At 38.3% G+C, this 16,306-nt stretch overlaps 2 protein-coding genes and 2 long non-coding RNA genes across 10 annotated transcripts; 3 read left to right on the top strand and 1 right to left on the bottom strand.

The window, feature by feature from the left end:
* The first annotated feature begins 1,990 nt into the window (after positions 1-1,990).
* LOC103443506 (3-ketoacyl-CoA thiolase 2, peroxisomal) lies at positions 1,991-6,389 on the top strand. Its single transcript, XM_008382378.2, has 14 exons — positions 1,991-2,354; positions 2,604-2,680; positions 2,811-2,895; positions 3,051-3,177; positions 3,270-3,368; positions 3,471-3,538; positions 3,673-3,780; positions 3,863-3,940; positions 4,033-4,162; positions 4,247-4,343; positions 4,886-5,009; positions 5,091-5,199; positions 5,765-5,848; positions 5,943-6,389. Exons 1-14 carry the CDS (start codon positions 2,274-2,276, stop codon positions 6,053-6,055), a joined length of 1,380 nt encoding a protein of 459 aa, XP_008380600.1. The 5' UTR covers positions 1,991-2,273; the 3' UTR covers positions 6,056-6,389.
* Positions 6,390-7,153: 764 nt separating this feature from the next.
* LOC103443507 (uncharacterized) lies at positions 7,154-7,927 on the top strand. Of its 2 annotated transcripts, none has more exons than XR_011579617.1 (4): positions 7,154-7,294; positions 7,377-7,475; positions 7,571-7,628; positions 7,738-7,927. It is a non-coding gene; the product is annotated as an uncharacterized lncRNA (long non-coding RNA). The 2 variants fall into 2 exon arrangements; XR_001790957.3 differs by having other exon boundaries at positions 7,735-7,927.
* Positions 7,928-7,977: 50 nt separating this feature from the next.
* On the top strand, positions 7,978-8,456 carry LOC139194878 (uncharacterized). Its single transcript, XR_011579618.1, has 2 exons — positions 7,978-8,117; positions 8,221-8,456. It is a non-coding gene; the product is annotated as an uncharacterized lncRNA (long non-coding RNA).
* A 762-nt stretch (positions 8,457-9,218) lies between these two features.
* On the bottom strand, positions 9,219-16,176 carry LOC103443508 (uncharacterized). Of its 6 annotated transcripts, none has more exons than XM_008382380.4 (9): positions 15,984-16,176; positions 13,260-14,293; positions 11,942-12,605; positions 11,739-11,831; positions 11,112-11,303; positions 10,203-10,300; positions 9,913-10,012; positions 9,671-9,769; positions 9,219-9,512 (listed from the first exon to the last, which is right to left on the bottom strand). In XM_008382380.4, exons 2-9 carry the CDS (start codon positions 14,288-14,290, stop codon positions 9,450-9,452), a joined length of 2,340 nt encoding a protein of 779 aa, XP_008380602.1. In that variant the 5' UTR covers positions 14,291-14,293; positions 15,984-16,176; the 3' UTR covers positions 9,219-9,449. The 6 variants fall into 6 exon arrangements, with proteins under 6 accessions (XP_008380602.1, XP_017190064.1, XP_008380603.1 ...); XM_017334575.3 differs by having other exon boundaries at positions 11,739-11,828; XM_008382381.4 differs by having other exon boundaries at positions 11,942-12,602.
* Between the last annotated feature and the right edge of the window lie 130 nt (positions 16,177-16,306).

Below are 16,306 nucleotides of genomic sequence, written 5' to 3'. Positions count from 1 at the left end.
GGTGTTTGGACTCGTGTGTCCAAAAAATACTATGAGTTCTACGAAGGCACCACTCCACTGAATACCCGAAACCACGAGAGCAGTTCTTCAAGATGGAAAAAACAACTTCATCCAAGTTTGAATAAATGGCATCAAGCACTGTTGGCGGCCGCAAGTAGACACGAAAGTGGCACCAATTACTACAACGAAGTAAGTGTTTTCACAATTTATTTTAAATATTTAATTATATTACATTTAATTTCATAAATTAATTTCCTTTACTTTTTGTAATTATATTTTCTAGGTACGCCAAGCGAAGGAATTGTATATGGAGGGCAGCTCAAAACCCTTTCAGTTTCACAGTTGTTGGGAAATTTGTAAAGGGTGGGTGTTATTTGAAGATCCACCTCAACAAAGAGTAGGTCTTATGATGTTGTTCGGAACTCAATCCTCAGCTGTAGATGGGGATGAAGATGGATCTCCTACCATTCAACAAATAAGGGTAGAAAATCCGTCTTCGGGTGAATGTTCCATACCTAGGGCTATGGGACGAAACAAGGCCCGAAGGTTGAAGGAAAAGGGTAAGGCAAATGATGATTACGCCGCTCAACATGAAGTGGTGGCCTCGTTGCAATTAATGGCGGAGCAAAATGCCTTTGTCGCGGAAGAAATGAACTGTAGGCATGAAGAACGGGTCAAACAAATACAAGAACAGATGAATTATAGGAATATGCAAAGGAACACTTCAGATTATAGTCAAATGAGTAAGGCCTATTTTGATAAAAACAATTAGAGGGAAATTATAGCCCGCGACAATTGTTTACATCCGATTATACTCCTACGATGGTGGATGATGAAGATGATGTTGATTATGGACTTTAAATTTAAGTTGTTGTATTTTTTAAATTTAAGTTGTTTATTTTTTGGAATTGTTATTAGCACTCTAAAAATCTCATTCTACACTCCAAACTTTCTATATTAGGAAAGAAAAATACACTTGTTCAGAGTGTAGAATGAGATTTTTGGAGTACCAATAATACTTCCCTTATTTTTTTTAAAATTTAGTTGTAGTTTTTACATATAAGTTGTAGTTTTTTTGTTTTTTTTTTAAATTTCAGTTGTAGTTTTTAAATATAAGTTGTAGTTTTTAAATTTAGGATTAATCTCAGTTTACTACTCCGAAGTTTCTTGGTTTTCAACATTTAATACTTGAAGTTTTTTTATTCCAGAGAGGTACATAAAGTCATAATTTTAGGACACTTTCATACATCCATTAAGTTTGTTGTTAAATCAGCCATTAACTGATGACGTGGCACTCACGTGGATAGTGACTAGGCATCACGTGTCATAGGGACCCACATAATTATTAAAAAATTTAAAAATTAATAAACTTAAAAAATAAAAAATTAGAAAAACTAACCCTAAGATCTAAAAACACACCGCAGCCATAAGACCTTTTGGGATAACAATTTCATGATCTCCTCACCATCGTATCCAGTACCAGCTTTCAAAGCCATTAACCATGGGTGTGCATGCTGGAGCATTTAACCACAAGGTTTGGAAAAACGCCGGTTGTCAATGGCGGAGATGGTGCCCACGAAGTAGGTAAGCTTAGTGAAGGGAAGGGACTCGGCGGCGAGGGTTTGGAAGGAACTCAGGATTTGGTGGGTTTGTGCAAAGGATTTGGTGGATTTGGTGGATATGTTCATTGACCATGCCCTGTACATTAAAATATTAATTTATTAAAGGTCCAGGCTAAAACGAGTTATCTGTTCTTCATTCGGTTGGTGATGACCTTATACCCTAATAATGTTGAGCTGTTAGTTTGTGATAGCACTGTTTTCCAGAAGGATAAAAAGAATATCCCCATCTTTATCTTCCATTTTACAAGCGGGCACGCATTCCCATAGTTTCGCTTTCATATTGCAAAATAAAAGCCCACGCCCGTCCAAAGCGCGTAAGAAACAAAAGGTTTAAATAAATAAATAAAAATATATATATATATATATATATAAATATAAAATGCAAAAGCACGCGCGGAAGGGAAGGGTGGAAGTGAAACACTTGCAGAGCTTGTACGTCACACCTGAAAATTTAACAAAATCTGATAATTGTTAGAAAACCGAATCATCTATGCATTGGCCGAGACAGATCTGAACCGCCCAGGCCGAGGACCGGCATTTATCACTTGTATAAATACCAAACAGACGCGGCCCTTCATTTGCTTGCTTGTCTGACCATCTCACCCAGTTTTCGAGCTTCATACCAGACACAAAGACGCAGAAGCACCAAAAATGGAGAAAGCGATCAACAGGCAGCGTGTTCTGCTCGACCACCTCCGCCCTCCCTCCGCCGACTCTTCTTCTTCTCTCTCCGTAAGCCTCTCTCTTACTCCTCTTCGTCATCCCCAAAGTTCGATTCAACCTTAATTTGATTTGATTCAACAAAACATATATATATATATATATATATATATATATGTAAGATTTGAATTCGATCGAATTCCAGCTCTGTAATTTGATAAAACCGATTTCGGATTCAAATTTCGTTCTCCGACAGACTACTGGAATAATTGGTGGTTTATTAATTTTTGGGAGATTTGTTTTGCGTATTTTTGATATCAGGCATCGGCATGTGCGGCTGGGGACAGCGCTGCATATGCGAGGACACACGTGTTCGGAGATGATGTGGTGATTGTTGCGTAAGTTGTTTACTTTCCCAAATGATATGACCTGATGCTCCTCGATCAGGTTCAATTTTGTATGTGTATCGATTCGTAGAGATTTTTGAGATGTTTTTGGTTGACAATTCTGAGCATTTTTGGCTTGCAGAGCTTATCGGACTCCGATTTGCAAGGCGAAACGCGGCGGCTTCAAGGATACTCATGCTGATGATCTTCTTGCACCTGTTTTGAAGGTTTGTTATTACCATTATCTTCGTTTTTGCTTTCTTGTTTTTGTTTCTGGTGAAGTTTGATAGGAACAAGTATTATTCCTTGAACTATTGTTATCTTGAATTGATAGAAAGAAGTATATTTTTTTTCTTACTGGGACAACAATTGCTTGCTGTAGGCAGTTGTAGAAAGGACCAATGTGAACCCAAGTGAAATTGGAGATATTGTTGTGGGTACAGTGTTGGCTCCAGGATCTCAAAGAGCTAGTGAGTGCAGAATGGCTGCCTTTTATGCTGGCTTCCCTGGTATGTATACCCTGAAAGCAAATGTAATGATCCTTAAGTATCTCAACTGTTTGTTAATTGTTACTCGTGCGCATGATGGCTATAATGTGCAGAGACTGTGCCAATTAGAACCGTGAACAGACAATGTTCATCTGGGCTCCAGGCCGTTGCTGATGTAGCTGCGTCTATAAGGGCAGGATTTTATGATATTGGTTAGTCTTTGTCAAGGCTTTTCTTTGTAATTATCACAGGATCAATTCACTTCAGACAAGTATCCTTATCTTTAGTTTACCTTTTCTCGGATTATGATGCAGGAATTGGAGCTGGGTTGGAATCTATGACTGCAAATCCAATGGCATGGGAAGGATCAGTTAACCCTAAAGTAGCCTCTCTCTCTCTCTCTCTCTCTCCTGTACTTTCTTTTCTGTCCTTTATTTCCCTTTTAGAAAAATAGTTCCTTGCACAATTGATGTCTTTAACAGGATTGTAAGATTCATAAATTTGCATTATGGTCAGGTGAAGATGTTTGAACAAGCCCAGAATTGCCTTCTTCCTATGGGAATCACCTCAGAAAATGTTGCTCATCGATTTGGAGTTTCACGGAAGGAGCAAGATCAGGCTGCAGTAAGTTGAATAAATCTTTCTGTTTGGTGTATTTTACTTTGCTTTGTCAATGTTTATTGATTTTTCAAAATACTTGTTTTAGGTTGATTCTCATAGGAAGGCAGCTGCTGCTACTGCTACTGGTAAATTTAAAGACGAAATTATTCCTGTGGCAACCAAGGTAATGTACAGTTTTGGCTATTTATGTTTGCATGCATTTGTGCAAGGGCATGCATGGTCTTTATGTGGCACTGATTTGAGTGATTACAATAGATTGTCGACCCAAAATCTGGTGAGGAGAAACCTGTTACAATTTCTGTTGATGATGGGATTCGGAACACAACATTGGCAGACCTGGCGAAGTTGAAGCCTGTATTTAAGAAAGATGGGAGCACCACTGCTGGTACCTTCTGACAAATGATAAATCAATTTATTTAAAAAGTATCATCGCATTATTCAATATCATCATTTGGTGTACCCTTTTTAGGCAACTCTAGTCAAGTTAGTGATGGTGCTGGAGCTGTTCTCTTGATGAAGAGAAGCGTAGCTGAGCAAAAAGGATTGCCGATTCTGGGTGTATTCAGGTATGCTTCTCGTTGAAGTCGTGCATCTATTGGACAGTAGGGGCTCCCCTTTTTTTGTTTGACCTGCAATTTCGGCCTGGTGAAATTAAGATTTGGGGAGTCCAATGTTCCGTTACTTTTTCAACAAGCAGGCTCAGAAGTGTCTATCCTTGTAGGACTCAATACCCAGCATATTTTTCTGTACCTTTGGGGTTTGCTAGTTTAATTCTATCAGCATGCTTATTGGATTTGCTACTTTATATCTACTAAAGCTGTGAACCTTGGTTTTCAATCAAGCAACTTTTTCTGGGATAAACCAAAATGGCACTCGGTTCTATGTTACATAAGTCTTTGTAATTCACAGGCTCACAGCTAATCAGTTTCTATTCACTTAAAAGCATATGAAAAGGATTTCAGAACTTGAGGGTTGGCTATTGAATTGGGATTCTTCCTCTAAAATTATATTGTAGTTTCTGAAAAGACTTATTTTGCCTCCCAAGCTAATCTAAATGAGCTGGCACTATTTTGAAAGTTTATAACTTTGCCCTGTTTTTATTCTGCAGGAGTTTTTCTGCTGTTGGTGTGGATCCAGCCATCATGGGTGTTGGCCCAGCTGTTGCAATTCCAGCTGCAGTCAAGGCTGCTGGTTTAGAGCTTGATGATATTGATCTTTTTGAGATAAATGAGGTATTAATCAGTGTAGAATCTCTGCATCTGATTTTAGGCATTGCAAGTATGAATTGACATAAAAAATGCCCCTCTGTGCAGGCCTTTGCATCCCAATATCTCTATTGCCGTAACAAGTTGGGCCTTGATCCAGAAAAGATCAATGTTAATGGAGGTGCACTTGCCATTGGGCATCCACTTGGTGCAACAGGTACATACTTAATATTCCACTTTGTATGGCTCACTGCATTGTGTTTTAGTTTCTTCCAGTATTGTTATAGGTTACTGGATCCTGAAGGGTTGAATTTTTTACATAAATTCCCAATTTTCTCTAGCAACTATTTCTGAAACTGTAATTTGGCACCCTTACTCTTACACTAGTAGCCAGAGTTTTATTTCAATTAAATGGGAAGCTGCTCCATGCTTAAACCCTATATATTTAGTTTCTACCTCTTCTTTGATCTTGTAGGTTCTGGATTGTTTTCGATTAGATTTCCCTATTGCCTCTCCGTAGCTTTCAGTATAGCGTTCGTATCTGTAAAAGATAAACATAATGGTTTCGGTTTGCTAACAGATTAAATTGTCTGTTAAATTTGTCCGGATTGGAATTTTGAAGTCTACATATTAATAAAAATATTGAATGTGCCATAATTCATGAATTAAACTGTTTATTAAAATTGTATTTCCAGAATACGAAATCTGAATTTCTTAGCAGAAATCTATTTACTTGAGCAAAAGTTTGTGGAGTGTACTGAGACCTCGTATGACCATTGCAGGTGCTCGCGCTGTTGCCACTTTATTGCACGAGATGAAGCGACGAGGAAAGGACTGCCGCTTTGGAGTGATATCAATGTGCATAGGTAAATAATTCTTCCCCTTCTCTTTTGTGTGCGGGAGCATTGATATTATTGCCCGTTTCAAGTATTAACAATGGCTGTTATTTGGAAAATGCAGGCACAGGGATGGGGGCAGCAGCTGTTTTCGAAAGGGGGGACTCTGTCGACGGACTGTGTAATGCGCGCAAAGTTGAATCCCACATTCATCTTTTGTCCAAGGATGCTAGGTAGAAGGAATATCTATCGAACATCGTCGCGCTCCTATCAATAATGTAGGGTTGAGAACGAAAATTATAATGAAGCGTTGCAATAAGGTTGCTGCATTTTAATATGGGGTTATTTACTCTAATAGGTCATGAGATGCGAACTCTATCGGGATCTCCTCCTTGTGCTCGATCTGTGCTGTTGTTTATCTTATGTTCAGAGTTTGTCTCTGCAATTCCTCTTAATAATGTTTGACATACCGAGAAATCATAGTGAAGCAAATATTCTTATGTATTTAAAGTGTGATGGTGAACGCATTCATCCTTTTTATGTTATTATGTAATGTCTAAAGTTTGACTCACGTGTATAGCGAGTTAAATATCGCTTTATTTATGGCGGACATATAAATTACAAAAATTCGTAACTCGAGTAGATCAGCATGAAATGAAAATATTACGTGAAATTATCTCGCTAATGGCACAATAGTGAATGAAAACGTCTCAATAATTATATAAGTAAGGCTTATAATTTGTCCCATTTTGCCTTGTTCAAAAAATTTGTCCCTCAAAAGATTAGGCAAATAGGTAAGGCTTATAATTATATAAGTTTGCTCAATAATTAATTAATTATATAATTCATGTTGTTGCGGAGTGAAACATTTACTTTTGACTAAGATAATGGTGGGGTATGATTTGCCTAACCCCTCTCAACAAGGCAAAAAAGCCTCCAAGTGTTGTACATATGAATGGTCACGCGTTTTCCATTTATTATTTGGTTTGAGTGGATGACTCATGCTGTTACGAACTTGTCAAAGAAAGTGTCTGGGTAGGCTTATTAGGTTGAAAGGCACGCCTGTAAAACAATCGTCCAAAGTAAGAGAGAAGAAGACATGGGAAGAGGAGAGGAAAGAAAGACGAAGGGGAATGGAGAAGAAAAATATCAGTTAGCTATATCGAGCTTAGAGACAGGGAGAAGAAAATAGTGAGAGTTATTTTGTACTCCTATTATTTCAAATAAAAAAAGAAAGTAGTACTGCTCCTCCGAGGACGTAGAAACACTTGATAACTCCAATTCTTCCACTGTCAAAGGTGGCTTGATGTCTGCAGTTGATGAGGAAAATAAGGATGATGATGGATTTCTTCACTTGATACACACTGATCTGTCACGAGTAAGAACATGAGTGAGTGAGATACGTTTTCTTCCTCGTCACTCAGTGCTAGTGAATTAGATACGTTTTTCTTCCTCGTCACTCGGTGCTGCTACGAGGTGTGACATAACTCTTGAAATGAGGTGGTAGTTAGTTGTCAATTCACTAGTGCTTTAACCATCTTGATTTGTACTGCTGCAGTGGAGCAAGATTGTTTCCCCTTCCATTTATGCTTGCAGGAAACCAGGATTTTCAAAGCCCATTGGTCTCTTAGACCCTTGGAATGGTAGAATATACAAGGTAAGAATGGTATCTAATCAAATTATGTTTATGTCCTGTGCATTCAATGGATACATACTGTTCTAGTTTGAGTCTCTATGAATGTTATTGCGCAGACGCTTCTGCTTACGGATAAGTCCGGGATGCCTGACATGACATGGCCAAGAGACGGAAGTTAGTTGTCATTTCCTCTGTGCTTTAGTCATCTTGATTCGTATTGCTACAATGGAATACAATTGTTGTCGTAGTTTTTTCATCTATGGTTTTGATATATTTTCAGCAGGTTTTGGGAGGATTGCGAACCACAACCACGCAATATAGACGTTTGGAAATTGTGGAAGATCATATACCAGACTACCAGTAACAACTTTTCTGCATCAAATATGTTTTACATCCTTTCCACGAGTGGATATAAGATACCTTCACCTAATTTGGAAATTGTGTAATATGACATCTGCATACAATAAGGAAAATGTGATTGTTGCAGCAAAAGCCAACTCCAAGCTCATTTCTTTCATTTGACTAACTAGTCATAAGATGAAGGGGTTGTCAAGCAGTTTTATGGCCTTCCCGGTGTTTGTGACTGCAGATACCATGTTCTCACTGATACGACACCCAGAGAATTTGATGTTGATTGTATTCGGTGGAGGATACCTGCAAGTGGTGAGTAGCACTGCAACGCATTGTTTGTTTTATGATATCATCCAGCTAACTTGTTCCCAAATTACAAATAAAGTTGTTCGGATTAATGTTGCAATGGTTGCAGTTGCATTGATGTCTGCTGTGGATGAAGATGGATTTCGTCGCATGACCTACAGTGGAGAAGATAAGGGAGGCGCGTGTGTATCTCATGTTTTACTAGCAGCAACTGTGACGCTGCTGGATTTTCTTTGCTTTAAGACGGTCGAGGATGGTGATTACTGTTGCTAATCATTCTTTCGGAGGAAAAAGGAATGTGTAGCCGAGCAATATAAGGCAGTCGAGCCTCGAGGTGTTTTATGTCGTTGTTATCTTCTCTTTGCTTTCGTTTGCTTCAAAAGAATGCGATGACATTTGGTAGTATCGTCAAAATTATGGTTTCAAACTATCAAGTTTGAATATGCTAAATTAATTTTAATTTTAGAACATGAATTTGAATTTGCTGACACAACTTGAGCAAAGGTTTGTGTGAGACCTCATTTGATCATTGCATTGCACGAGCTGAAGCTGCGTGGAAGTCGAAAGGACTCCCACTGCTTTGGAGTTATCTCCATGTGCTCTCTTTGACAAATAATAGATGATTAACACTAAGCAATGAGAAAGGAGATTCGAACACAAAACCTTGACTTTTCACAACCCCGTATTTGCTTCTCTTCTTTTACAAACTCAACTCGAGTTGAACGTAATCCCTTGGAACTCAAATTTTGTTAGTTAACCCCTTGACACTCCTCACTTTGCCTCTACTGTCGAAGTTTTATCCGAGCGTGGTTTGTGATTTTAACCGCGAAGCCAAAGATCTTGCAAAACCTCAACATTGCATCTTTCTCAAAAATTGAGTAACTCAAGCATTTTATCAAATTTTCTTGCCGGGCCTATCAGAAGCGCCGATCGGACAATGCTCGCCAAAACCAAAATTACTACACTTAATGCGTACCTGTATCCTATCCAAACAATCAGGGCATTCCCAACGCAAATGAGCATCGATCCAGTAATGAGGTCGGATTCGTACTCGTATGCATCGGAACTTATGCTGACAGCCGCATCGACGTTAAATACAAAAAACCGGAGCTAATCAGGCCTGGAAATTAAATTAATCACTCGAGTATCGAGCTACACAGGTATAGTTGAGCTTTCTTTTATGGTATGAGCAGAAGACCAGATGTTACCACCTGAACAAGTTGTTAAGAACATCCTTAAGAAGAAAACCAAAAATGAACCGATGACTGCCTTGACCCCACAAACATAATTAAGATGCTGTTGTCACAAGCTACCCTGAATGGTGAATCGCGGTGCAACCTAGGTGACGGAACACTTACAAACTGGGCACGAAGTCCTTCTACCAAGCCATGGATCAATGCACTGAAAATGAAACGAGAAACAGATGGGAGGAGGGAGAGAGAGAGAGAGAGAGAGAGAGAGAGAGAGCAAGAAGGGAAACCAACAAAAACAAGAGTAAGATATTCGATGGCTTCATTTGCTTGGAGAAAGCTAATTAAACAAGAATTTGGAGTGCTTACATCTTTGTGAAATCTGTGCAAGCAAGGTAGATGGCGAACTGTTTCTCCAATGGTTGGGGTTTCCAGACAAATTGCACAAGTTTCCTCAGAGGCGTCACTCTGTGCAACAAAGAAACCACAAACAATTACTTCACAGCAGGTAAACATGCAGATATGATGGCTGGGAATATCGCCCACCACAAGAAGCTTAGAAGTAAATAGGTTACTATTTTCAATAATTGTTCAACTTCCACTCCACCTACCTGAACTGTAGATTGTGGCAAATTATTAATTTGATGTGCTGTTGCACCAGCATGCTGATGATTGTTCTCATCAAGTGCCAATAACATCTCATAGTCATTGCTGAAAAAAAAATGAAGATGCAAAAGTTAACTGGTATTTGAATTGAGATTTTAAAAATAATTAACCATGCCCAGAATCTTAATGTAAGAAGCCGTTTGATAAAAGAAGTATCATTTTAAAGTCTAGCATGATACAAGGCTCAGATGAGAATAAGCAAGACATAAATGGTTAAATAGAAAAAAACTCTTACTCATTGAAATCCCTCTGAACTCGAAGCATGCGAGCATTCAGTCCCACATCACTAAAGTCCTCAACAGCAGCCTCTAAAGCTTCTAATACATTAAATGTCTGCATCAAATAGCATAAATTAGTTTAACGAAAAAAGAAAAAAAAACAAGAGAGGGAGCAGGGGAAGGTGTAGCCATGTGTGGCGGAGGAAAAAAGTTGGGGAGGGGGTTGGGGCGAGTCAAGATGGGGAAGTATGGTGGTGACGGGTTAGAAGAAGGTTGAGGTTGGGTGGCTGCAGAGAGAGTGAAAATTTTCACACATGCTACCTGCTTGTTATTCAATAACTTTCTGGTATGACTTGTCATTTCATGTGACCCGTACATGTTCCTGTGACGGCTTAAGCTAGTGAAGGGCATTGTTTAGGACATCCTAAATTTCAGGGGGACATTGATTGTTTCAAAGTTAAAGGGACATTAGAACGAAGACCCAGTTTAAGGGCGCATGACACTTCAAAAAATTCAAAAGAAAAACTCAATCCCTTGAAGAGAAATTTGATCATCCGATCAAAACGAACAAAAGTAGACAATTAGAGGTTCCATTTTCGTCAAGGGATATTTAATCATCAAACACAGCAAGCAAGAAACAGGCAGTAAAGATCCGTTTCATAACATCTTTCTTCTTGGTTCCCAAATAACAAGAATGAGGAGAGTTAGAGATGAGAAAAAGAGAAGTGAGGAAACGCGGAAGGGAATAGATAAAACCAGAAACGACAAAACATTAAAATTGTTTTTAGCCTTATTTATAAACAATTGTGTGTTATTGTTTCTCTTCTCTCCTTTAAATTCTTTCATTTCTCCTCCTTATCTCCTCTCCTCTCTTTTTGATCTTTTTCAAACAGGCTCTAAGAAATAAAAGGGATAAAAAGAATTACCATTTCTAGATCCATGTCGGAGGGAAATCGCCGACTTCTTCCTCTAGTTGGTACTCTAGACTGGTTGCGAAAGCGAGTCCTCAACTGTGCCATGCTGGAAGAGTCTCGAGCCCGGGTTCCTCTCCTATTGGAATGGTTCTGTAAAGATTCTGGCAGGGGTTGTCTGTTTGAATGCAAGATTGCTGAACCTCTCTATATAACATAAGAAAAAATAATTAATACAAAATACCGCTACCAAACAGCATAAATCATAGTCATTCATAGAGAAATAAATGTCCATTTTCAAAGGCACAAAGGCATTGGTTTTAAAACAGGAAATTAATAAATAAAAAAACGTCAATTAAGATCAAACGACGACATATGCAACCACTTGTCCAATGACCGAATTTCAGAATGCTTGCATGAACAAGAAATAATAACTTCTTTTTTCAGTTCTAGGGACAGAAGCCCAGGCCTCTGGCACAGCAGAAATGATCTGTTCATCTCTGTGATATGAATATGATATCATTCCTACAACCATGTGTATCAGAATAGTTCTAAATAATCATGTGGAAGTCACCATAAATGCACTTATAATTAGTAAACCATGCTATCAACAGACTACAGAGAATAAAGAGGCTCCCTCACACGATGTGATGCACTGTGACTTCCTCTAGAATAAGTATTTAAAGTATTCTCCTCCTGCTGCTGCAGTGCCCATGCTAGATGTTCATCAACCTGCTACAATGTGAACAGATACACAAGACTTGGTAAAAGACAAGCATCTGAATGTCCACATGCACAAATATACAAACACACAAACACAACCTGGTCCACAACAAAGCACTGACCTCACCACCTCCAGCAATGGGCACCTCATGGTATAATTGTTCTTGTAGTTCACGAGCCAACATCTCATCAGCTTCTAGTTGTCTTGCCCTTGCATCAAAATCGTCATTTATGGAATTGATACCTTGAGCGACAGAGTGCCCTGCAGCAGGTGACAAATCATCAACTTCAATAACTCGAGTTGACGCTCCCTGAAACTGAGGTCTCTGGATCCTAGATGATTTTAAACTTTCCGATGCCTCGGATGACCCAAGAAAGACAATATCCGAGTCAACAGACACCGGTGAAGAGCATTCAGCATGACTTCCAGAACTTAATCCCCGTTTCTTGTGCCTTTTAATAACTGTCTCTGCTGCATGAGATGGCCCAGTAATCCAGCCTAGCTCAGACACATGCCCTGAAGCTGTTTGAGTTGCATTTAGATCTTCTACAAAACCTTCAGTCCTTTGATTTCCTCGACTCCTGATATCCCTCCTATCTACCCTATTTTGATGTTGGTTGATAAAGTTTCCAACTCCATTGGTTCTCCTGGGAAAATGCTCGGTTGAATAAGGCAAGAAATTATCTATTTGCCTTGAACGATTACGTGTAGTTCTCCAGCCACCATTGAAATCGCTACCAAGATCACCGAGTCCATTAGCTTCTTTATTATCATTTACAAGACTGCTGCAAAAAAAAAAAAATATCATGCCATAAGGTCGCAAGGAATTGGTAAAAACAAACAATAAACAGAAGCCGGTAATAACACTGTTGGCAACAACAATCAAGCAGGAAAAAAGAAATTCTTAACGTAGTCGGCCGGAGACACATCTGGTTATTTTTGTCGAGTTTCTGCGGTTTTGGTGATCATTGCCCAAAACTAATAAAGGAAGAAAATGATAATGAAATATGGTTTGCCACATCACAAACTTAGAAATTTGTATACAAATACATAGACATATATATACATATGTTTAGAAAGTTTCGGTTGTAGGATCTCGCAACCAAAGCCAATGTACATGCGCACACACACACACATGTAGACAAACACACACACACACACGCATGTAGACAAACACACACACAAATATAGAATTTAGCTCCAGTGTGGTTGACTGCAGTTTTTCAAAACTAACAAAATAACAGAAGGACAAGGTTATGACAATCTGAGAAGTAAAACCCTTATATCACTCTTAAATAGTAAACCAGCAACCCTTTAAATTCTTCAGCCTTATTTAAACCAGGTATTGAAATATAAATCTTACTCATTAAGAAAGTAATAACCAGAACATTTACTTAAAAGAGTATCTAACCAAGAAAATAGCTTTGTAAACAAAATACCTGCCAGATGTACGAATAATTCTTGCATTATTCTCCTTTGGTTCAGAAGAATGAATTATTACACCTTTCCCTTTCCCTTTCACTCTTTCACTATTATTGTCTTCAGAAACTATGTCACTTATGTCTACGACATATGGTGAACCATTGGAATCCACATTCCCTGAATGACTCTGTTCAATATCCTTGGAACTATGGTTAGGCTTTTCAGCTAACTGTTTAGTCCTTGTTGCTATATTATGGGGGGAAATACACCCATTCCGTACCAACCTTTTTTGGCCACTGACTCTCGGAAGGTTAACAGAATGAAGAGGCACATGATTTTGTTGCCTATGTTGAGGATCAAGGGATGGATCAACTCCTTTGCCAAGAGCCAAAGCTAAACCCAGACCATTAAATGCACTATCATCAATTTTTTCCTTCCCCTTGAAATTATTTCTGGATCCCTCTGAATGACTTGGAATGCAATTTACCGAAGAGCAGCCGTCTGATACTACTTGCCCTTTTCTTTTGTCTTCGGCTACAAGGTCGTCTGATTCACCAAGTGGAAAATCCTTTTCAGGTAATTGAGTGTAACCATTCTGTTTGGCTATATCAGAAAAGTGAGTATTTCCTTGGCAAGCAGATGGTTTGGAAGAAATTTTGATTCTCATAGGCTTTCCCTTGTCCACATTATCAGTTCCCGTACAATATTTGGCTTCACGACTGGAGCTTTTGCTCACTGTACCTCTCCGGAAAATGGGAGTATTATTGGAAGCAGATGAATTGTCAACATTAGAGTTACTGCAACTCTTACTGTCAAGATTGCTAAGATTTCTCGGAGGACGTATAACTAGTCTTTTACTATGCCCATTATCCCTGATTTTTGGCCCATTGACATATTTTTCATCCACAAGGTTTGGATTACTCAAGTCACGAACAAATGATGAATTACTGACTTTACCAACAGATTCTCTGCCAAGAATGTGTCTGGAAGCTAATCTATCAGGCGTGTCAGGTACCTCCACTACCTGATCGATGTCCATGTCTTCCATAATCTGCACCAAGTTTAAAATAATTAAAAAATCAAATAAGTCAGCAACTGCTACTGGTACAAGAATTATTGTCTGTAAATGCTATAAATAAATTGAAAGTACGCATAAAAAAAAAACATTACTAAGAATCATAGAAAAAAAAAAAGTTAACCAGCTGCTTGTAGATACATTTTCTGTAAGAAACACAGCATTTGAGCACCTACTAGAACTAGAACAGAAGTAAAAAATATCGTTTCCTTTTTCCTTTTCTTTATTTTCAATAACTATTAGGAATAGTGGGTGGAGAAGTGCCATTTATATGACAAGTTACGCAGCAGAGTATCAACATTTGACTCTTTATGCAGTACACTACAGATCCAGACTTACATAATGAACACGTTATTGATTGGAATTATTTTAAAAGGACTCAGACAACTGATATTAAATTTGATTGGAAGAGAATTGTTACATACTACAAAATATCAAAGAAGGAAACTACAACAAGACAACAATAGGTAATGGCCCAAGACATAGAACAATGTGGTCATTGAAGATTATGTGGCAGAAGTGACAGGTTTCATGAATGGAAAAGGTAACTATATTCTCCTGTTAATGGAGAACCGTATGACGCTTGAAAAAGTCAAAAGACTCATCCTCCTTTTCCATGCAAATGGAAGGGTCAGTTGCCGAATCCAGATTTTCCAAGGTGAGGGCACCACTGTATCAGGCCCCGGTGGTGAATTTTATTGTTCAGATTTAACTTGCCCTGCCATTAGGTACTGCAAATGGAGAGAAGCTGGATCCTATAAATTTGATATCTTTGTAAAAGTTGTGAGAGGCCTCTATGAAGTATGAACTTGAAAATTCAAGATAGTTAAAATTAGGCGAAGTCAATAGCTCTTCAAAAGTAAATTAGGAATGGATTCATGGCCCAGCTTGTAATATTCCATGGTTAGGATCAAACCGACCTTTAACAAGGAATGCAGTTTAATAACTATGAGAGTTAAAAGTGCCTCCCAATCCCTCTACATGCCTACAATCCCAAAGGGGCTGGCATTAACACGAAAAAGAAGATTCTGTCAAAGGCTCAAAACTTCAAAGAGTGATCAAATCAAAAAGTACACGGAATAATGCATTTCTAATCTTTCATATAACAAATCTACATTCTCTATGAGAATGAAATGCTTAATTCATTGTCATACCGGTTTAACTGGTGCCCAATGAAATAGATCATCTAGAGTTAACACACAAGTCTCATTTATACGTAGACAACGAAATTCAGAACAACTGTTAACCAACATCAAAATAACTACTAATACACATTTCATGATACTAGAAATAACAAATTATAAATTAATCATAAATCAATAAAGATGAAAGCAAATAAAACAGTACCAAATTCTATGAAATAAACATAAAGCATTGAACTTTAAGAAAGAAAAATTGATCTAGCCCCAATCAGTTAACATGGGAGAAAATTAAGAATTAAAAAATTATAAAAAAAAAGAAGACATAATATTAACAATAAATCATAATTAATACCTAATTTAACATCAAGTTTCTCAATTTAGATACAAAATTGCAATCAGATGGAAACCAACCACGATGTGAATTAATGGGAAAAGTAGAAACAGATCAGGCAGAAAGAACTTAGAATTCAGGAGCTGAAAACAAAAATTAAATTAAAACAAAATAAAAATTAAGAAAAAAAAACCTGAAGTTTTCGTTGTCGTGGATTCAAATCCGAAAGAGAAGCCCAAATTTTGAAGAGAAGAAGGAAGAGAGGAAGATGGACTCATGCAGTCGTGGCCAATCTCTTCTCTCTCTGTTGATTGACCAAAAAAATCTCGGTCTCTGTTGGGAGATGAACCGAACCATCAGCCCTCTTTCCCCTGTGCAATGAAAATGGGTCGGGTCGGTTTTAAGGTTCTCTCGTAAACTGTGGGTCGACCTGGCGGGCCTTTTGAGATGCGGTGGCCCAACTATTAGAATGCACTCAATCTTTTAGCCCCGTTTGTTAGGACAGACAATTTCGGA

The sequence above is a fragment of the Malus domestica genome, chromosome 04 (assembly GCF_042453785.1).
Source record: "Malus domestica chromosome 04, GDT2T_hap1".
Taxonomy (NCBI): domain Eukaryota; kingdom Viridiplantae; phylum Streptophyta; class Magnoliopsida; order Rosales; family Rosaceae; genus Malus; species Malus domestica.
This window is presented reverse-complemented; position numbering and strand designations above follow the sequence as displayed.

Bases quoted from the DNA above. Each gene is read 5' to 3' on its own strand.
- LOC103443506 (XM_008382378.2), top strand. From the start codon at position 2,274: ATGGAGAAAGCGATCAACAGGCAGCGTGTTCTGCTCGACCACCTCCGC. The intron at 3,178-3,269 runs GTATGTATACCC...TATAATGTGCAG, and splicing joins CTTTTATGCTGGCTTCCCTG to AGACTGTGCCAATTAGAACC. The intron at 3,941-4,032 runs GTAATGTACAGT...TGATTACAATAG, and splicing joins TTATTCCTGTGGCAACCAAG to ATTGTCGACCCAAAATCTGG.
- LOC103443508 (XM_008382380.4), bottom strand. From the start codon at position 14,290: ATGGAAGACATGGACATCGATCAGGTAGTGGAGGTACCTGACACGCCT. The intron at 12,606-13,259 runs GTATTTTGTTTA...TTTTTTTTGCAG, and splicing joins ATTATTCGTACATCTGGCAG to CAGTCTTGTAAATGATAATA. The intron at 11,304-11,738 runs GTGAGGGAGCCT...TATGTTATATAG, and splicing joins GTCACAGTGCATCACATCGT to AGAGGTTCAGCAATCTTGCA.